General features: G+C 36.5%; 1 protein-coding gene across 1 annotated transcript in view; it reads left to right on the top strand.

Moving 5' to 3' along the window:
- The window catches only part of HMCN1 (hemicentin 1), a 534,342-nt gene that overhangs the window by 486,361 nt on the left and 24,907 nt on the right, over nt 1-23,074 (top strand). Inside the window, exons 101-104 of the mRNA XM_004275232.3 lie at nt 5,869-5,982; nt 12,428-12,553; nt 20,525-20,653; nt 22,571-22,921. Coding sequence (XP_004275280.1) covers nt 5,869-5,982; nt 12,428-12,553; nt 20,525-20,653; nt 22,571-22,921 — 720 coding nt within the window. The remainder of the gene's footprint in view (nt 1-5,868; nt 5,983-12,427; nt 12,554-20,524; nt 20,654-22,570; nt 22,922-23,074) is intronic.

Genomic DNA, 23,074 nt, shown 5'->3' with positions numbered 1-23,074 from the left:
TTAAACACAAAGAGAAAATATTAAAAGCAACAAATAACATACAAGGGAATCCCCATACAGTTATCAGCTGATGTTTTAGCAGAAACTCTGCAAGCCAGAAGGGAGTGGCACGATATATTTAAAGTAATGAAAGGGAAAAACCTACAGCCAAGAATACTCTACCCAGCAAGGCTCTTGTTCAGATTCAACGGAGAAATCAGAAGCTTTACAGACAAGCAAAAGTTAAGAGAATTTAGCACCGCCAAACCAGCTTTACAACAAATGCTAAAGGAACTTCTTTAGGCAGAAAAGAAAAGGCCACAACTAGAAACAAAAGAATTATGAATGGGAAAGCTCACCAGTAAAGGCAAACATTCTGTAAAGGTAGCAAATCATCTACACACAAATATGACATCAAAACCAGCAATCGTGAGGAGAGTACAAATGCAGTACATTAGAAATGCATTTGAAATTCAGAGACCAGCAACTTAAAATAATCTTATAGAGAGAGAGAGAGAGAAAGAGAGAGAGAGATTGCTATATCAAAACCTCATGGTAACCACAAACCAAAAATCTACAATAGATACACATACAAAAAAGAAAAAGCAATCCAAACACAACTCTAAGATAGTCATCAAATCACAACAGAAGAGAACAAAAGAGAAATGAAGGAAAATGACATATAAAAACAAATCCAAAACAATTAACAAAATGGCAATAAGAACATTAATATCGATAATTACCTTAAATGTAAATGTATTAAATGCTCCAACCAAAACACATAGATTGGCTTAATGGATACAAAAGCAAGACCCATACATATGCTGTCTACAAGAAACCCACTTCAGACTAAGGGACATGTACAGACTGAAAGTGAGAGGTTGGAAAAAGGTATTCCAGGCAAACAGAAATCAAAAGAAAACTAGAGCAGCAAAACTCATATCAGACAAAATAGACTTTAAAATAAACACTGTTATAAGAGACAAAGAAGGACACTACATAATGATGAAGGAATCAATACAAGAAGAAGATATAACAATTGTAAATATATATGCACCCAACATAGGAGCACCTCAATATGTAAGACAGATGCTAACAGCTATAAAAGGAGAAATCGACAGTAGCACAATAGTAGTGGGGGACTCTAACACCCCCCTTGCCTCAACGGACAGATCACTCAGATAGAAAATCAATAAGGAAACACAGCCCTTAAATAACACATTAGACAAGATGGACTTAATATTTAAGCACTCCATCCAAAAGCAGCAGAATACACATTCTTTTCAAGTTCACATGGAACATACTCCACAACAGATCACATGCTGTGCCAGAAAGCAAACCTCAGTAAATTTAAGAAAACTGAAATTAAGCATCTTTAACAACCACAATGCTATGAGATTAGACATCAACTACAAGAAAAAAAACTGCAAAAAACAGAAACACCTGGAGGCTAGATAATATGTTACTAAACAACCAATGGATCACTGAAGAAATCAAAGAGGAAATCAAAAAATACCTAGAGACAAATGAAAACAGAAACACAACAATCCAGCAACTTTGGGATGCAGCAAAAGCAGTTTACGAGGGAAGTTCATAGCAATACAATGTTACCTCAAGAGACAAAAATCTCAAAAAATCAACCTAACCTTACACCTAAAGCACCTAGAAAAAGAAGAACAAACAAAAGCCAAAGTTAGTAAAAGAAAAGAAATCATAAAGATCAGAGCAGAAATACATGAAATAGAGATGAAGAAAACAATAGAAAAGATCAAAGAAACTAAAAGCTGGTTCTTTGAAAAGATGAACAAAATTGATAAAACTTTAGACAGACTCATCAAGAAAAAAAAGGGAAAGGGCCCAAATCAATAAAATTAGAAATGAAAAAGGAGAAGTTACAATGGGCACCACAGAAATACAAAGGATCCTGAGACTACTACAAGCAACTAGATGCCAATAAAATGGACAACCTAGAAGAAACAGACGAATTCGTAGGAAGGTACCATCTCCCAAGACTGAATCAGGAAGAAATAGGAAATATGAACAGACCAATCACAAGTACTGAAGTTGAAACTGTGATGTAAAAACTTCCAACAAACAGAAGTCCAGAACCAGATGGCTTCAGAAGCAAATTCTGTCAAACATTTAGAGAAGAGTTAACACATATCCTTTGGAAACTGTTTCAAAAAATTGCAGAAGAAGTAACACTCCCAAACTCATTCTACAAGTCCAGCATCACCCTGATACCAAAACCAGATAAAGATACTACAAAAAAAGAAAATTACAGGCCGATATCACTGATGTACATAGACGCAAAAATCCTCAACAAAACACTAGCAGACTGAATTCAACAATACATTAAAAGGATCATACACCATGATCAACTGGGATTTATCCTAGGGATACAAGGATTTTTCAGTATGCACAAATCAATCAGTATGATACACCACAGTAATAAATTGAAGAATAAAAGCCATACGATTATCTCCATAGATGCAGAAAAACTTTTGACAAAATTCAACACACCTTTATGATAAAAATGCTCCATCCAGAAAGGGGGCATAGAGAGAACCTACCTCAACGTAGAAAGGCCATATATGACAAACCCACAGCTAACATTGTACTCAGTGGTAAAACTGAAAGCATTCCTCTAAGGTCAGGAACAAGACAAGGATGTCCACTCTCACCACTTTTATCCAATATACTTTTAGAAGTCCTAGCCATGGCAATCAGAGAATAAAAAGAAGTAAAAGGAATCCAAATTGGAAATCCAAAGAGTAAAAAAATCCAAAAAGTAAAACTGTTACTGTTTGCAGGTAAAGTGATACTATACATAGAAAATCCTAAAGATTTTGCTACCAGAAAACTACTAGAGCTCAATGAATTTGGTAAAGTTGCAGGATACAAAATTAATACACAGAAATCTGTTGCATTTCTATACACTAACAATGAAAGATCAGAAAGAGAAATTAAGGAAACAGTCTCATTTACCATCGCATCAAAAAGAATTAAATACCTATGAATAAGCATACCGAAGGAGGCAAAAGACCTGTACTCTGAAAACTAAAATGCTGATAAAAGAAATTGAAGATGGCACAAACAGATGGAAAGATATACTGTGGTCTTGGATTGGAAGAATCAATACTGTCAAAATGACTATACTACTCAGAGCTATCTACAGACTCAGTGCAATCCCTACCAAATTACCAATGGCATTTTTCCCAGAAGTAGAGCAAAAAAAATTTTTAATTTGTATGGAAACACAAAAGTCCCTGAATAGCCAAAGCAATCCTGAGAAACAAAAACAGAGCTGGAGGAATCAGGCTCCCTAACTTCAAACTATACTACAAAGCTACCGTAATCAAAACAGTATAGTACTGGCACAAAAACAGAAATATGGGTCAGTGGAACAGGATAGAAAGCCCAGAAATAAACCCACACAACCTATGGTCAATTAATCTGTGAAAAGGAGGCAAGACTATGCAATGGAAAAAAGACAGTCTCTTCAATAAGTAGAGCTGGGAAAACTGGACAGCTACATGTAAAAGAATGAAATTAAAACATTCTCTAACACCATACACAAAAATGAACTCAAAATGAATTCAAGACCTAAATGTAGGACGAGATACTGTAAAACTCTTAAGAGGAAAACATAGGAAGAACACTCTTTGACACAGATCACAGCAACATCTTTTTGGATCCACCTCCTAGAGTAATGAAAATAAAAGCAAAAATAAACAAATAGGACCTAATTAAACTTAAAAGTTTTGCACAGCAAAGGAAATCATAAACAAAATGAAAACACAACGCACAGAATGGGAGAAAATATTTACAAACAAAGTGACCAACAAGGGATAAACCTCAAAATATACAAACAGCTCATGCAGCTCAATATGAAAAAACTAACAACCTAATCAAAAAATGGGCAGAAGATCTAAATATACATTTCTCTAATGAAGACATAAAGATGGCCAAAAAGCACATGAAAAGATGCTAAATATCACTAATTATTAGAGTAATGCAAACCAAAACTCCAATGAGGTATCACCTCACACCAGTCAGAATGGCCATCATTAAAAAGTCTACAAATAATAAATGCTAGAGAGGATGTGGAGAAAAGGGAACCCTCCTACACTGTTGGTAGGAATGTAAACTGGTACAACCACTATGGAAAACTGTATGGAGAAACCATACATATATCCAGAGAAAACCATACTTCGAAAAGATGCATGCACCCCAATGTTCATTGCAGCACTATTTACGATAGCCAAAATATGGAATGGCTAAATGTCCATTGACAGAGGAATGGGTAAAGAAGATGTGGCACGTATATACAATGGAATATTACTCAGCCATAAAAAAGAATGCAATAATGCCATTTGCAGCAACATGGATGGACCTAGAGATTATCATACTAAGTGAAGTAAGTCAGAAAGAGAAAGATAAATAGTATATGGTATCATTTATAACGTGGAATCTAAAAAGATGATACAAATGAACTTATTTGCAGAATAAACAGACTCACAGACTTCAAAAACAAACTTATGGTTACCAAAGGGGAGAGGTGGTGGGGGGAGGGATATATTAGAAGTTTGGGATTAACATATACACACTAATATATATAAAATAGGTAATTGTAAAAGACCTACTGTATAGCACATGGAACTCTACTCAATAATCTGTAATAACCTATATGGGAAAAGAATCTGAAAAAGAATGGATATATGTATATGTGCAACTGAACCACTTGGCTGTACAGCTGAAACTAACACAACATTGTAAATCAACTGTAGCCCAATATAAAATAAACATTAAACTTAAAAAACATGTTATCACATTTGTGCATTTATGTGACATGTACAGATTTTGAAAGATTAAGTTAGAAAATCTGAAATAGAAAACAAGAACAAAATAAGACATTGGAAATCTCGAACTTGGGAATGTAAGATTAGAACATGAAGAGCCTAAAATATGGTGAGATTGTTCTTTTGACGGTTTGTAATAGAACAATAGAAAAGTGGCAGGAGCTTGAGGTGAGTAGAAACCTGAGAGAGGAATTTTGTTGGGATAGGAAAGATTTGATTATGTCTACAGGGTTGTGGGAAAGATGACAGTAAGGAGAAGGGCATTAAAAATACAGAAGAGGAGGGCATGATCAGTGGACCACAGTCATCGTGATGAAGAAGGAGGAGATGGGCTGCAGAGATCAAAAACTCAAATAGAGGAACTCTTCTTAAATGGAAGGAGTGGTCTCCCTTTTTCTGGAATGAAAGGAAGGAAAGGGGAGAAGTTACAAAATACAGGCAGGTGCACACAAGTTTGGGAAATTCATGCCTGCAGGGTTTTTTTTCCATTGCACTATGACCCAGATGGTGTTCAGGAAGATTAATTTGGCAGTGACTACAAATGAGGAGAAAAGCTAAAGTTGCTGCAGTCATTTGAGTGCAAGGTAATAAACACCTGCATCAGACTAATAGCAGCAAAAATTGGGAAGAAGGGTCAAATTGCAAAAGTTCTTGCAGAAGACTTAACTTTATTATTTTTTTTTTTCTACCTTCAGTACTCCAGTCTGTCCACAACATTCCAGGGCTAAAAGTTCCTAGAAACTGGAATGGGAGCCATATGGTAAATAAAATAGTTAAAATAGAGAAGTTTTGCATCAACATAGTTCTGAATCACTAGCAAACTTCTACCTTGGAGTAGTGTTGAAGAGAATAACCCTCTCCAGCAGTTAATTCTATCAATTATCTAGCAGATCCTTTGAGAGCACTTCAATTGGATTCTTTTTAGGGAAGATCTTAAACATCATGATCACTAAAATATTTAACATTTGGGATAAATTAAGCCAAGTTTTCTAACAGCATGTAAAGCAAGTTTTGTTTTCTTTAACAGATATTAATGAATGTCAAGAATCCAGCCCCTGTCACCACCACTGTTTCAATGCCATAGGAAGTTTTCACTGTGGATGTGAACCTGGGTATCAACTCAAAGGCAGAAAATGTGTGGGTAAGAAGAGGGCTATGAATTCAAAGCAGTAACATCTTTGTAACTTCTTTTTTTTTAATTTAACTTTATTTATTTTTTTATACAGCAGGTTCTTATTAGTCATCAGTTTTATACACATCAGTGTATACATGTCAATCCCAATCACCCAATTCAGCAAACCACCATCCCCACCCCCCCACCGCTTTCCCCCCTTGGTGTCCATACATTTGTTCTCTACATCTGTGTCTCTATTTCTGCCCTGCAAACCGGTTCATCTGTACCATTTTTCTAGGTTCCACATATGTACGTTAATACATGATTTTTTTTTTCTCTTTCTGACTTACTTCACTCTGTATGACAGTCTCTAGATCCATCCACGTCTCAACAAATGACTCAGTTTCGTTCCTTTTTATGGCTGACTAATATTCCACTGTATATATGTACCACATCTTCTTTATCCATTCAACTGTCGATGGGCATTTAGGTTGCTTCCATGAACTGGCTATTGTAAATAGTGCTGCAGGGAACATTGGGCTGCATGTATCTTTTTGAATTATGGTTTTCTCTGGGTATATGCCCAGTAGTGGGATTGCTGGATCATATGGTAATTCTATTTTTACTTTTTTAAGGAACCTCCATACTGTCCTCCATAGTGGCTATATCAATTTACATTCCCACCAACAGTGCAAGACGGTTCCCTTTTCTGCACACCCTCTCCAGTATTTGTTGTTTGTAGATATTCAGATGATGTCTATTCTAACAGGTGGGAGGTGATCTCTCATTGTAGTTTTGATTTGCATTTCTTTAATAATTAGTGATGTTGAGCAGCTTTTCATGTGCTTCTTGGCCATCTGTATGTCTTCTTTGAAGAAATGTCTATTTAGGTCTTCTGCCCATTTTTGGATTGGGTTGTTTCTTTTTTCAATATTGAGATGCATGAGCTCTTTATATATTTTGGAGATTAATCCTTTGTCCAGTGATTCGTTTGCAAATATTTTCTCCCATTCTGAAGGTTCTCTTTTCATCTTATGGTTTCCTTTGCTGTGCAAAAGCTTTGAAGTTTCATTAGGTCCCATTTGTTTATTTTTGTTTTTATTTCCATTACTCTAAGAGGTGGATCAGAAAAGATCTTGCCATGATTTATGTCAAAGAGTGTTCTTCCTATGTTTTCCTCTAAGACTTTGATAGTGTCCAGTCTTACATTTAGGTCTCTAATCCATTTTGAGTTTATTTTTGTGTATGGTGTTAGGGAGTGTTCTAATTTCATTCTTTTACATGTAGCTGTACAGTTTTCCCAGCACCACTTATTGAAGACACTGTCTTTTCTCCATTGTATATCCTTGCATCCTTTGTCATAGATTAGTTGACCATAGGTGTGTGGATTTATCTCTGGGCTTTCTATCTTGTGTCATTGATCTATGTTTCTGGTTTTGTGCCAGTACCATATTGTCTTGATTACTGTAGCTTTATACTACAGTCTGAAGTCATGGAGTCTGACTCCTCCAGCTCTGTTTTTTTCCCTCAAGACTGCTTTGGCTATTCAGAGTCCTTTGTGTCTCCATACAAATTTTAAGAGTTTTTGTTCTAGTTCTGGAAAAAATGCAATTGGTAATTTGATAGGGATTGCACTGAATCTCTAGATTGTTTGCGGTAGTACAGTCATTTACACAATATTGATTCTTCCAATCCAAGAACATAGTATATCTCTCCATCTGTTGGTATCATCTTTATCTTTCATGAGTGTCTTATACTTCTCTGCATACAGGTCTTTTGTCTCCCTAGGTAGGTTTATTCCTAGGTATTTTATTCTTTATGTTGCAGTGGTAAATGGGAGTGTTTCCTTAATTTCTGTTTCAGATTTTTCATCATTTGTATATAGGAATGCAAGAGATTTTCTGTGTATTAATTTTGTATCCTGCAACTTTACCAAATTCGTTGATTAGCTCTAGTAGTTTTCTGGTAGCATCTTTAGGATTCTCTATGTATAGTATCATGTCATCTGCAGACTGTGACAATTTTACTTCTTCTTTTCCAATTTGTATTCCTTTTATTTCTTTTTCTTCTCTGATTGCAATGGCTAGGACTTCCAAAACTATGTTGAATAATAGTGGTGAGAGTGGACATCCTTGCCTTGTTCCTGATCTCAGAGGAAATGCTTTCACTTTTTCACCATTGAGAATGATGTTTGCTGTGGGTTTGTTGTATATGACTTTTATTATGTTGAGGTAGGTTCCCTCTATGCCCACTCTCTGGAGAGTTTTTATCATAAATGGGTGTTGAATTTTGTCAAAGGCTTTTTCTGCATCTATTGAGATGATCATATGGTTTTTATTCTTCAGTTTGTTAATATGGTGTATCACGTTGATTGATTTGCATATATTGAAGAATCCTAGCATCCCTGGGATAAATCCCTCTTGATCATAGTATATGATCCTTTTAATGTGTTGTTGCATTCTGTTTGCTAGTATTTTGCTGAGGATTTTTGCATCTATATTCATCAGTGATATTGGTCTGTAACTTTTTTTTTTTTGGAGTATCTTTGTCTGGTTTTGGTATCAGGGTGATGGTGGCCTCATAGAATGAGTTTGGGAGTCTTCCTTCCTCCGCAATTTTTGGAAGAGGTTGAGAAGGATGGGTGTTAGCTGTTCTCTAAATGTTTCATAGAATTGACCTGTGACGCCATCTGATCCTGGGCTTTTGTTTGTTGGAAGATATTTAATCACAGTTTGAATTTCATTACTTGTGATTGGTCTGTTCATATTTTCTGTTTCTTCCTGGTTCAGTCTCGGAAGGTTATACCTTTCTAAGAATTTGTCCATTTCTTCCAGGTTGTACATTTTATTGGCATAGAGTTGCTTGTAGTAGTCTCTTAAGATGTTTGGTATTTCTGCGGTGTCTGTTGTAACTTCTCCTTTTTCATTTCTAATTTTATTGATTTGAGTCCTCTCCCTCTTTTTCTTGATGAGTCTGGCTAATGGTTTATCAATTTTCTTTATCTTCTCAAAGAACCAGCTTTTAGTTTTATTGATCTTTGCTATTGTTTTCTTTGTTTCTATTTCATTTATTTCTGCTCTGATATTTATGATTTCTTTCCTTCTTCTAACTTTAGGTTTTGTTTGTTCTTCTTTCTCTAGTTCCTTTAGGTGTAGGTTTAGATTGTTTGAGATTTTTCTTGTTTCTTGAGGTAGGATTGTATAGCTATAAACTTCCCTCTTAGAACTGCTTTTGCTGTATCCCACTGGTTTTGGATCACCATGTTTTCATTGTCATTTGTCTCTAGGTATTTTTTCATTTCCTCTTTGATTTCTTCAGTGATCTCTTGGTTATTTAGTAACATATTGTTTAGCATCCATTTGTTTGTGTTTTCTACTTTTTTTTGCCTGTAATTGATTTCTAATCTCATAGCATTGTGGTCAGAAAAGATGTTTGATATGATTTCAATTTTCTTAAGTTTACTGAAGCTTGATTTGTCAACCAAGATGTGATCTATCCTGGAGAATGTTCCATGTGCACTTTAGAAGAAAGTGTAATCTGCTGTTTCGGATGGAATGTCCTATAAATATCAATTAAATCTATCTGGTCTATTGTGTCATTTAAAGCTTCTGTTTCCTTATTTATTTTCATTTTAATGATCTGTCCATTGGTGTAAGTGAGGTGTTAAACTCCCCCACTATTACTTTGTTACTGTCAATTTCCTCTTTTATAGCTGATAGCAGTTGCGTTATGTATTGAAGTGCTCCTATATTGGGTGCATATATAATTGTTATATCTTCTTCTTGGATTCATCCCTTGATCATTATGTAGTGTCCTTCCTTGTCTCTTGTAACATTCTTTATTTTAAAGTCTATTTTATCTGATATGAGTATTGCTACTCCAGCTTTCTTTTGATTTCCATTTGCATGGAGTATCTTTTTCCATCCCCTCACTTTCAGTCTGAATGTGTCCCTAGGTCTGAAGTGCGTCTCTTGTAGACAGCATATATAAGCGTCTTGTTTTTGTATCCATTCAGCAAGCCTGTGTCTTTTGGTTGGAGCATTTAATCCATTCACGTTGAACTTAATTATCAATGTGTATGTTCCTATGACCCTTTTCTGAATTGTTTTGAGTTTGTTTTTGTAGGCCCTTTTCTTCTCTTGTGTTTCCCACTGAGAGAAGTTCCTTTAACATTTGTTGTAGAGCTGGTTTGGTGGTGCTGAATAATTTAGCTTTTGTTTGTCTGTAAAGCTTTTGATTTCACCATCGAATCTGAATGAGATCCTTGCCTGGTAGAGTTATCTTGGTTGTAGGTTCTTCCCTTTCATCACTTTAAGTATATCATGCCACTCCCTTCTGGCTTGTACAGTTTCTGCTGAGAAATCAGCTGTTAACCTTATGGGAGTTCCCTTGTATGTTATTTGTCATTTTTCCCTTGCTGCTTTCAATAATTTTTCTTTGTCTTTAACTTTTGCCAATTTGATTATTATATGTCTCGGAGTGTTTCTCCTTGCATTTATCCTGTATGGGACTCTCTGTGCTTCCTGGACTTGGGTGGCTATTTCCTTTCCCATGTTAGGGAAGTTTTCGACTATAATCTCCTCAAATATTTTCTCGGGTCCTTTCTCTGTTCTCCTTCTGGGACCCCTATAATGCAAATGTTGTTGCGTTTAATGTTGTTCCAGAGGTCTCTTAGGCTGTCTTGATTTCTTTTCATTCTTTTTTCTTTATTGTGTTCCGCAGCAGTGAATTCCACCATTCTGTCTTCCAGGTCACTTATCCATTCTTCTGCCTCAGTTATTCTGCTATTGATTCCTTCTAGTATAGCTTTCATTTCAGTTATTGTATTGTTCATCTGTGTTGGTTTGTTCTTTAATTCTTCTAGATCTTTGTTAAACATTTCCTGCATCTTCTCAATCTTTGCCTCCATTCTTTTTCCAGGTCCTGGATCATCTTTACTATCATTATTCTGAATTCTTTTTCTGGAAGGTTGCCTATCTCCACTTCATTTAGATGTTTTTCTGGGTTTTATCTTGTTCCTTCATCTGGTACATAACCCTCTGCCTTTTCATCTTGTCTATCTTTCTGTGAATGTGGTTTTTATTCCACAGGGTGCAGAATTGTAGTTCTTCTTGCTTCTGCTGTCTGTCCTCTGGTGGATGAGGCTATCTAAGAGGCTTGTGGAAGTTTCCTGATGGGAGGGACTGGTGGTGGGTAGAGCTGACTGTTGCTCTGGTGGGCAGAGCTCAGTGAAACTTTAATCCACTTGACTGCTGATGGGTGGGGCTGAGTTCCCTCCCTGTTGGTTGTTTGGCCTGAGGCAACCCAACACTGGAGCCTACCTGGGCTCTTTGGTGGAGCTAATGGGAGCCTCTGGGAGGGCTCATGCCAAGGAATACTTCCCAGAACTTCTGCTGCCAGGTTCCTTGTCCCCACGGTGAGCCACAGCCACCCCCCGCCTCTGCAGGATACCTCCCAAAACTAGCAGGTAGGTCTGATTCATTCTCCCCTGTGGTCACTGCTCCTTCCCCTGGGTCCTGATGTGCACACTACTTTGTGTGTGTCCTCCAAGAGTGGAGTCTCTGTTTCCCCCAGTTCTGTCGAAGTCCTGCAATCAAATCCCAGTAGCCTTCAAAGTCTGATTCTCTAGGAATTCCTCCTCCCGTTGCCGGACCCCCAGGTTGGGAAGCCTGACGTGGGGCTCAGAACCTTCACTCCAGTGGGTGGACTTCTGTGGTATAAGTGTTCTCCAGTGTGTGACTTACCCACCCAGCAGTTATGGGATTTGGTTTTACTGTAATTGCGCCCCTCCTACCGTCTCATGTCTCATTGTGGCTTCTCCTTTGTCTTTGGATGTGGGGTATCTTTTTTGGTGAGTTCCAGTGTCTTACTGTCGATGATTATCCAGCAGCAAGTTGTGATTCTGGTGTTCTCACAAGAGGCAGTGAGAGCACGTCCTTCTACTTCGCCATCTTGGTTCCACTCTCCCTTTGTAACTTCTTAATGGTGCCTTATCTAATCCATGTGCCATGTCCTGGGCCGGATTGTAATACCATGCATCATGTATGTGATCCATGCAAAAACAAAGTGGAAGCAAATGCTCTACATTACAGATTTCATCTTCTTATTACATAACCATTTTTTTTTAACATTTCCCCTATTTTGTTACCAATTTTTTCACAAAATCATAATTTATATGTATATATATATATACTTATATATAATGTGTAAATATATAATTTTTCTTTTTCTAGGAGGAGGAAGTGGTTGGTATGGCTACCAGCTATGTGAAGTAATATTTTATTTTTCTTTATCATAACGTTTTAAAATAAAGTGCGTTACATAACTTGATTTAAACACTTTAACCTTACACCATGATTATATAATCATCTGTATTAGTTTATGATATCCTTAAAATCTGAAGGTATAATTTTTATGCAAAGGCAGAAGAAATCACTTTCTCAATCTGCATTACCTTTGTTCTTTCATCAAGATGTAAATGAGTGTAGACAGAATGTATGCAGACCAGATCAGCACTGCAAGAACACCCGCGGTGGCTATAAATGCATTGATCTTTGCCCAAACGGAATGACCAAGGCAGAAAACGGAACCTGCATTGGTGAGTGTCTGGCTGTCTCAGCTACTGTGATCCATTTACCATCAACAAGCCAAGTAAGGCATTCATTCTTAAAATAAATGATTAGAATAAATATAATCTAACAAGGAAATATCTTTTTCTATAGGTTTTTTACTCCCAACTTCTAGTTTTGTTGAGCTCTGGGGTCCCAGGGTCATGGCTATAAAAGGAAATGAAAGCGCACCAGGGAGATTTAGCCCATTTTGAACTCCCATCAGTTACACAATTGGTTTATATAGTTTCATATCCACATACATTAATATTATGTCATATAATTTCTAATATGAAATTTAGCATATATATTAAGAATTTTGTTGGAAGGGTTAAGAAAAAAATTATGTTTGTAGGATTTATTAAAAATTCAAAATAGAAAAAACAGCAATCACATCCTCCCCACGACCTCCTCCAAAAGCCGGAACAATAGGTTCTTTGAAGACAGCCCAGCTCAGGGACATCTGTGTCTGAAAGCACTGGAAACCTTCACTGAATCACTCAGAGACTTCCTGGTTCAACATCTCACAGCGTTGCTGTAACGTCAATGAACTATATACCAGTCTGAGCCGTGTGGATTAAAGGCTCTTGGTGCTGCAGCCAGGAGTCAGTGCTGTGCCTCTGAGGAGGGAGAGCCAACTTCAGGACACTGGTCCACAAGAGACCTCCCAGCTCCACATAATATCAAACGGCGAAACTCGCCCAGAGATCTCCATCTCAACACCAGCACCCAGCTTCACTCAATGACCAGCAAGTTACAGTGCTGGACACCCTATGCCAAACAACTAGCAAAACAAGAACACAACCCCACCCATTAGCAGAGAGGCTGCCTAAAACCATAATAAGTCCACAGACACCCCAAAATACACCACCAGACATGGACCTGCCCACCAGAAAGACAAGATCCAGCCTCATCCACCAGAACACAGGCACTAGTCCCCTCCACCAGGAAGCCTACACAACCACTGAACCAACCTTAGCCACTGGGGACAGACACCAAAAACAACGGGAACTACGAACCTGCAGCCTGCAAAAAGGAGACCCCCAAACACAGTAAGATAAGCAAAATGAGAAGACAGAAAAACACACAGCAGATGAAGGAGCAAGATAAAAACACACCAGACCTAACAAATGAAGAGGAAATAGGCAACTACCTGAAAAAGAATTCAGAATAATGATCGTAAAGATGATCCAAAATCTTAGAAATAGAATAGACAAAATGCAAGAAACATTTAACAAGGACCTAGAAGAACTAAAGATGAAACAAACAATGATGAACAACACAATAAATGAAATGAAAAATACTCTAGAAGGGATCAATAGCAGAATAACTGAGGCAGAAGAACAGATAAGTGACCTGGAAGATAAAATAGTGGAAATAACTACTGCAGAGCAGAATAAAGAAAAAAGAATGAAAAGAACTGAGGACAGTCTCAGAGACCTCTGGGACAACATTAAACGCAGCAACATTTGAATTATAGGGCTTCCAGAAGAAGAAGAGAAAAAGAAACGGACTGAGAAAATATTTGAAGAGATTATAGTTGAAAACTTCCCTAATATGAGAAAGTAAATAGTTAATCAAGTCCAGGAAGCACAGAGAGTCCCATACAGGATAAATCCAAGGAGAAATACACCAAGACACATATTAATCAAACTGTCAAAAATTAAATACAAAGAAAACATATTAAAAGCAGCAAGGGAAAAACAACAAATAACACACAAGGGAATCCCCATAAGGTTAACAGCTGATCTCTCAGCAGAAACTCTGCAAGCCAGAAGGGAGTGGCAGGATATATTGAAAGTGATGAAGGAGAAAAACCTGCAACCAAGAAACTCTACCCAGCAAGGATCTAATTCAGATTTGATGGAGAGATAAAAACCTTTACAGACAAGCAAAAGCTGAGAGAGTTCAGCACCACCAAACCAACTTTACAACAAACACTAAAGGAACTTCTCTAGACAATAAACACAAGAGAAGGAAAAGACCTACAATAACGAACCCAAAACAATTTAGAAAATGGTAATAGGAACATACATATCGATAATAACCTTAAATGTAAATGGACTAAATGCTCCCACCAAAAGACACAGATGGGCTGAATGGATACAAAAACAAGACCCATATATATGCTGTCTACAAGAGACCCACCTCAGACCTAGAGACACATATAGACTGAAAGTAAGGGGATGGAAAAAGATATTCCATTCAAATGGAAACCAAAAGAAAGCTGGAGTAGCAATTCTCATAGCAGACAAAATAGACTTTAAAATAAAGACTATTAGAACAGACAAAGAAGGACACTATATAATGATCAAGGGATCGATTCAAGAAGAAGATATAACAATTGTAAATATTTATGCACCCAACATACGAGCACCTCAATACATAAGGCAAATACTAACAGCCATAAAAGGGGAAATTGACAGTAACACATTCAGAGTAGGGGACTTTAACACCCCACTTTCACCAATGGACAGATCATCCAAAATGAAAATAAATAAGGAAGCAAGAGTTTTAAATGATACATTAAACAAGATGGACTTAATTGATATTTATAGGACATTCCATGCAAAAACAACAGAATACACATTTTTCTCAAGTGCTCATGGAACATTCTCCAGTATAGATCATATCTTGGGTCACAAATCAAGCCTTGGTAAATTTAAGAAAACTGAAATTGTATCAAGTATCTTTTCCAACCACAACATTATGAGACTAGATATCAATTACAGGAAGAGATCTGTAAAAAATACAAACACATGGAGCTAAACAATATACTACTTAATAACGAAGTGATCACTGAAGAAATCAAAGAGGAAATAAAAAAATACTTAGAAACAAATGACAATGGAGACACGACGACCCAAAACCTATCGGATGCAGCAAAAGCAGTTCTAAGAGGGAAGTTTATAGCAATACAATCCTACCTTAAGAAACAGGAAACATCTCGAATAAACAACCTAACCTTGCACCTAAAGCAATTAGAGAAAGAAGAACAAAAAAACCCAAAGTTAGCAGAAGGAAAGAAATCATAAAAATCAGATCAGAAATAAATGAAAAAGAAATGAAGGAAACGATAGCAAAGATCAATAAAACTAAAAGCTGGTTCTATGAGAAGATAAGCAAAACTGATAATCCATTAGCCAGACTCATCAAGAAAAAAAGGGAGAAGACTCAAATCAGTAGAATTAGAAATGAAAAAGAAGAAGTAACAACTGACACTGCAGAAATACAAAAGATCAGGAGGGATTACTACAAGCAACTCTATGCCAATAAAATGGACAACCTGGAAGAAATGGACAAATTCTTAGAAATGCACAACCTGCCAAGACTGAACCAGGAAGAAATAGAAAATATGAACAGACCAATCACAAGCACTGAAATTGAAACTGTGATTAAAAATCTTCCAACAAACAAAAGCCCAGGACCAGATGGCTTCACAGGCGAATTCTATCAAACATTTAGAGAAGAGCTAACACCTATCCTTCTCAAACTCTTCCAAAATATAGCAGAGGGAGGAACACTCCCAAATTCATTCTACGAGGCCACCATCACCTTGATACCAAAACCAGACGAGGATGTCACAAAGAAAGAAAACTACAGGCCAATATCACTGATGAACATAGATGCAAAAATCCTCAACAAAATACTAGCAAACAGAATCCAACAGCACATTAAAAGGGTCATACACCATGATCAAGTGGGGTTTATCCCAGGAATGCAAGGATTCTTCAATATACGCAAATAAATCACTGTGATAAACCATATTAACATATAGAAGGATAAAAACCATATGATTATCTCAATAGATGCAGAGAAAGCTTTCAACATAATTCAACACCCATTTATGATAATACCCTGCAGAAAGTAGGCAAAGAGGGAACTTTCCTCAACATAATAAAGGCCATATATGACAAACCCACAGCCAACAGCATCCTCAATGGTGAAAAACTGAAAGCATTTCCATCAAGATCAGGAACAAGGCAAGGCTGCCCACTGTCACCACTCTTATTCAATATAGTTTTGGAAGTTTTAGCCACAGCAATCAGAGAAGAAAAGGAAATAAAAGGAATCCAAATCGGAAAAGAAGTAGTAAAGCTGTCACTGTTTGCAGATGACATGATACTCTACATAGTGAATCCCAAAGATGCTACCAGAAAACTACTAGAGCTAATCAATGAATTTGGTAAAGTTGCAGATACAAAATTAATGCACAGAAATCTCTGGCATTACTATACACTAATGATGAAAAATCTGAAAGTGAAATCAAGAAAACACTCCCATTTACCATTGCAACAAAAAGAATAAAATATCTAGGAATAAACCTACCTAAGGAGACAAAAGACCTGTATGCAGAAAATTATAAGACACTGATGAAAGCAATTAAAGATGATACAAATAGATGGAGAGATATACCATGTTCTTGGATTGGAAGAATCAACATTGTGAAAATGACTCTACTACCCAAAGCAATCTACAGATTCAATGCAATCCTTATCAAACTACCACTGGCATTTTTCACAGAACTAGAACAAAAAATTTCACAATTTGTATGAAAACACAAAAGACTCCGAATAGCTAAAGCAATCTTGAGAATGAAAAACGGAGCTGGAGGAATCAGGCTCCCTGACTTAAGACTATACTACAAAGCTACAGTAATCAAGACAGTATGGTACTGGCACAAAAACAGAAAGATCAATGGAACAGGATAGAAAGCCCAGAGATAAATCCACGCACATATGGTCACCTTATCTTTGATAAAGGAGGCAGGAATGTACAGTGGAGAAAGGACAGCCTCTTCGATAAGTCGTGCTGGGAAAACTGGACGGGCCCATATAAAAGTATGAGATTAGATCACTTCCTAATACCATACACAAAAATAAACTCAAAATGGATTAAAGACCTAAATGTAAGACCAGAAACTATTAAACTCTTAGAGGTAAACATAGGCAGAACACTCTATGACATATATCACAGTAAGATCCTTTTTGACCCACCTCCTAGAGAAATGGAAATAAAAAGAAATATAAACAAATGGGACCTAATGAAACTTCAAAGCTTTTGCACAGCAAAGGAAACCATAAACAAGACCAAAAGACAACCCTCAGAATGGGAGAAAATATTTGCAAATGAAGCAACTGACAAAGGATTTGCAAAATTTACAAGCAGCTCATGCAGCTCAATAACAAAAAAACAAACAACCCCATCCAAAAATGGGCAGAAAACCTAAATAGACATTTCTCCAAAGAAGATATACAGACTGCCAACAAACACATGAAAGAATGCTCAACATCATTTGTCATTAGAGAAATACAAATCAAAACTACAATGAGATATCATCTCATACCAGTCAGAATGGCCATCATCAAAAAATCTAGAAACAATAAATGCTGGAGAGGGTGTGGAGAAAAGGGAACACTCTTGCACTGCTGGTGGGAATGTGAATTGGTATAGCCACTATGGAGAACACTATGGATGTTCCTTAAAAAACTACAAATAGAACTACCATATGACCCAGCAACCCCACTACTGGGCATATACCCTGAGAAAACCATAATTCAAAAAGATTCATGTACCAAAATGTTCATTGCAGCTCTATTTAAAATAGCCCGGAGATGGATACAACCTAAGTGCCCATCATCAGATGAATGGATAGAGAAGAGGTGGCACATATATACAATGGAATATTACTCAGCCATAAAAAGAAACAAAATTGAGCTATTTGTAATGAGGTGGATAGACCTAGAGTCTGTCATACAGAGTGAAGTAAGTCAGAAAGAGAGAGACAAATACCATATGCTAACACATATATATGGAATTTAAGAAAAATAATGTCATGACGAACCTAGGGGTAAGACAGGAATAAAGACACAGACCTACTGGACAACGGACTTGAGGATATGGGGAGGGGGAAGGGTGATCTGTGACAAAGCGAGAGAGAGGCATGGACATATATACACTACCAAGCGTAAGGTAGATAACTAGTGAGAAGCAGCCGCATAGCACAGGGATATCAGCTTGGTGCTTTGTGACAGCCTGGAGGGGTGGGATAGGGAGGGTGGGAGGGAGGGAGACGCAAGAGGGTAGAGATATGGGAACATATGTATATGTATAACTGCTTCACTGTGTTATAAAGCAGAAACTAACACACCATTGTAGAGCAATTATACCCCAATAAAGATGTTAAAAAAAAAGTTCAAAATATAATTATTTTAAAACCAAATATTTTTTAAATGTCAAATCAATAACCAGGCAATAAAGTAAATTATATTTCTCCCTAAGTTTGTTCTTTGTGTGCCTATTCTGTACCAGTCAGCCATAGTTAGCAGAACTATGAGCTGCACAATATACAAAACTGAAACTGATAGCATTCCTGCTCTCATGTACTTCAACAATCAACTGGGACAGATCGGGCAACTCCACTCCCCTCACCAAAAAAAAAAAAAAACTATTATGCAAGTTGGGATGAAATATCATAAAAGAGGTACAAATAAAATTGTACCGGAGTACTCAAAAGAATGATCATATCTAATAGGAGTGACTATCAGCAGTGTCATAGAAGTGATCACATTTAAATATAGTCTTGAATGGAATGTTAACAGATGGAGGTGGTAGACAAAGGAAAGAAAAATAGCCCTGTATGAGGGGGAAAGAGCTGGACTTAGAGAAAACATGTTAAAATTCTTCCTCCCTTCTTGACAGCTATCTGACCTTGAACAAGTCTTAAGATGACACAGAAATTTGAGTGTAAGTTTCTCATTTTAAAAAATGGGACATTTTAAGAATTTCATACTGAAGTATTTATTAATAAAGTTAAAATCTGTCTTGGATTTGTTTCAAAATAATATAAGATTGGGGGAGGGTGTAGATATAAATGAGGGAGTATTGACCACTTGTTGATACTAGTTGAGGTAAATGGAAGTTTAGTATACTTAAAAAAAACATGGGGGGGTGTGGACTATCAGATTTCAAAGACTCCTCAGCAATATGGATATAGGTAAATATTTTTCTTAATTCCTAAGAATAGTAGCCAACTCATAGCATCATATGCAGTTATGTGTAACTAAGTATTTTTAAGGATATTGATTCTGTAATTATGTATAAGATTAATTAGAAATGAGAGAAGCTGAAATATCAAAAGATGTTTAAGAAGCTACAGCAAAAATATAGCTAAATGAGGAAATGGAAAGTGGGGATATATGGGTTTGTTTGAAGAAAGTAGAATTACCCAATCTTGGAAACAGAGAATAGGTTTAAAGATAACTCTGAGGTTCGCAGCCAGGTTGACTGGGGATAAAAGAATACTGTTATTATAAATAAGGGAGTAGTGATAAGATACTGGAGACATGCTGAGTTTGAAGTACTAGTAAAACATGGCGATGGAGATGAGCAGCCAGCAGCTAGAAATATGGGACTGTGGATAAGTAGCAATGTGGAAATGTTGCTGTAAGTCCACATCACCAAGCTCACTAGAGTCACTAGTATAAATAGGATGGCCAAAAAAGGAGGGATATAGCGAAGGGGGGAAAGCTGAGAAGAAAACTCTTCATGTAGTGGGGCGCAAGAAGACGAAAAGGGGCCCGTTAACAAGTGGCAGAGCTGGGACTTGAACCCAGGTTTTCTGACTCCAGGTCTCAACCACGTGGTGAGAAATGCAACGTTCTAAGCAATTAAAATGTTCATTTTAAATATAATGACTTGCCGCATAGCACAGGGAGATCAGCTCAGTGCTTTGTGACCACCTGGAGGGGTGGGATAGGGAGGGTTGGGAGGGAGATGCAAGAGGGCAGGGACATGGGGATATACGTATATGTATAGCTGATTCACTTTGTTATAAAGCAGAAACTAACAACATTGTAAAGCAATTATACTCCAATAAAGATGTTAATAAATAAATAAATATGACTTTAGGTTTTGAAATAGGAAATGTTATTGCTTTTTATTGCCCTCCATGTCTCTAGATATTGATGAGTGTAGAGATGGGACCCATCAGTGCAGATATAACCAGATATGTGAGAATACGAGAGGCAGCTATCGTTGTGTATGTCCAAGAGGTTACCGGTCTCAAGGAATTGGAAGACCCTGTATGGGTAAGTTAACAGGAACTCTTATTGAGTAATAAAGGCTGGGTAACTATTTTACCAGCTTGGTTAGAACCACTCTATCCTCAAATACTTTCTTGCTACAATTAGATTTGTAAGTTGGTTTAAGTAGTCCATTACATAAGTTGAATTACTTCTTAGAGACTTCCTATTGAGCTCAATTTACACTGACTTTCAAGTGATAATAATAACTACTTACAGAGTGCTTACTATGCACTATACATATCAAAGTGAGGCTGTGGTATAATTATCACGACAACTTAATTATGAAGATTAGCTCATTGATTATCTCTCTATGCATGTGATGTAAATGTTTGCATAGATACATTTTATTTGAATATGAAGTATATCTGTATGTACTACGAAGGTTTAGTTATGAAGGATTAAAATGTGAACACACATTTTAAGTGAATTGATAATTATTACTTTATCTACCATGTTTAGTGCATACTATATGCCATTCCCTGTGCTAAGAATCTCATTTAATTCTCCCAATTACCTATTTGTTTCCATCTTAGTTATAGTTGAATGTAAAGTAAGGCAGGTAACGATAGTAGAAGATGTCTATAAGAAGGTAACCATATGCTTTTTTTTTAATTAATACATTTACAATCAAGAAACTGATGTCTAAAATTATATTTCACCTCAGAATATTTACATTTATATGCAGAAAAAAAATTGTGTGAGCTTTTAAATACTAGCTTTTGGTTTGCATGCTATTATATCAATATTTTTAAAATTGGATGCCTTGGTTGTCTATTTAATTCTTTATAGCAAATTCTTCCATAAAGACTTAGTTCTGTCTTTATGTAGTCCCTAGCATAGTACTTTGCACATAGAAAATGTTTAATGTAGTATCATTATTATGAATGGTTTTAAAATAAATACTTTTTAATAGCAGGAATATATATCATGCTAGTCTTCTATTTAGATATTGTAATTTGTATATAATTTAACATTTTGATCAGTCATTACAGTGACCTAGCAGAATGAAATGTGTTTATTTGTTCACTAGTTTGACTTGAAGCTGAATGTCAGAAATTGGGCTGGGGGATAAATCAGTGAAGAAGGTAGGGCCATTGCCTTAAAGAGATTTAAAACGTTAATTTTAACTTTTGCCTACTAAAATAATTTTTAAAGCACAATTTACTACTTTTATTCTACTTATTCATATTGTTTTCTTTCATGCCACTGTGGTAATGAATTAAGGAATTTGGTTTTGATCTCTGGTCTTTATTCACTTTTTCAATTTACAAGAAGAGTTAGGAATACATACTCTGTGTTGACCTAGGAATAGAAAGAAAAATAACTTTAATTTTTGAACTTTGAGTTTATCTTAGGAAGAATGATTCTGTATCTTCATTTCCTTCTTTTTAATTTTTTTAAGAAAATGTGCTTGATATGATTATTCATTAATAATTATTGATGCAAAAGAAACAAAGGAAAATAAAACTGTAGGTGTACATTCTACATTCTTGCATCTGAAACTTGTAATTATATGAAAGATTAGAAGCACTAGTGATCAATATTGTAATTAAATGCAAACTAGAGATCTGACTGCATTCTTCACTCCACCAACAAAATTAAGATCTATATGTTTGCTTTGAACTCTAGTTTTTCTGGATTCAAAACCACATTTTCCATTATGACCCTATATGATTCTACTGTCCATGTAAAACAATCTTCAGGGACAGTCATAGAATCTTTCTATATATTCATAGCTGAATGATGAAAGCTTTTTCAAAAGTTCACAACAGCTGAGAAATTACTGTATTCCCTGCTTTGGAGGGTAACATGATGTCTTCAGTTTGTTTCACAGACTGATTCTTTATTCCTGTGTTTTCTGTGTGTATATGTGTGTATGTTTTTTTTTTCTCTTTTTTATGTATCATGGCTCACGAGCAGACATTAATGAATGTGAACAAGTGCCTAAGCCTTGTGCATATCAGTGCTCCAACACCCCCGGCAGCTTCAAGTGTATCTGTCCACCAGGACAACATTTATTAGGGGACGGGAAATCTTGCGCTGGATTGGAGAGGCTGCCAAATTATGGCACTCAGTACAATAGCTATAACCTTGCACGGTTCTCCCCCTTGAGAAACAACTATCAACCTCAACAGCATTACAGACAGTACTCACATCTCTACAGCTCCTACTCAGAGTATAGGAACAGCAGAACGTCTCTCTCCAGGACTAGAAGGACTATTAGAAAAACTTGCCCTGAAGGCTCTGAGGCGAGCCATGACACATGTATAGGTAAATGTCAGCCATATTCCATTTCCTTTCTGTGGGCTCACTTAACAGACCAGAGTCTAAGCATATATACAGCACCTGTGAGAGTTTGGGTGTAGTGAACTACATCTGATCTCAAATCTGGGATGACCCCAGTTTCAAGACATTTACTCTGGC

This window comes from Orcinus orca, chromosome 1 (genome assembly GCF_937001465.1).
Source record: "Orcinus orca chromosome 1, mOrcOrc1.1, whole genome shotgun sequence".
Classification (NCBI taxonomy): domain Eukaryota; kingdom Metazoa; phylum Chordata; class Mammalia; order Artiodactyla; family Delphinidae; genus Orcinus; species Orcinus orca.
Note: the sequence above shows the minus strand (reverse complement) of the source record. Positions and strands in the feature narration are given on the sequence as shown.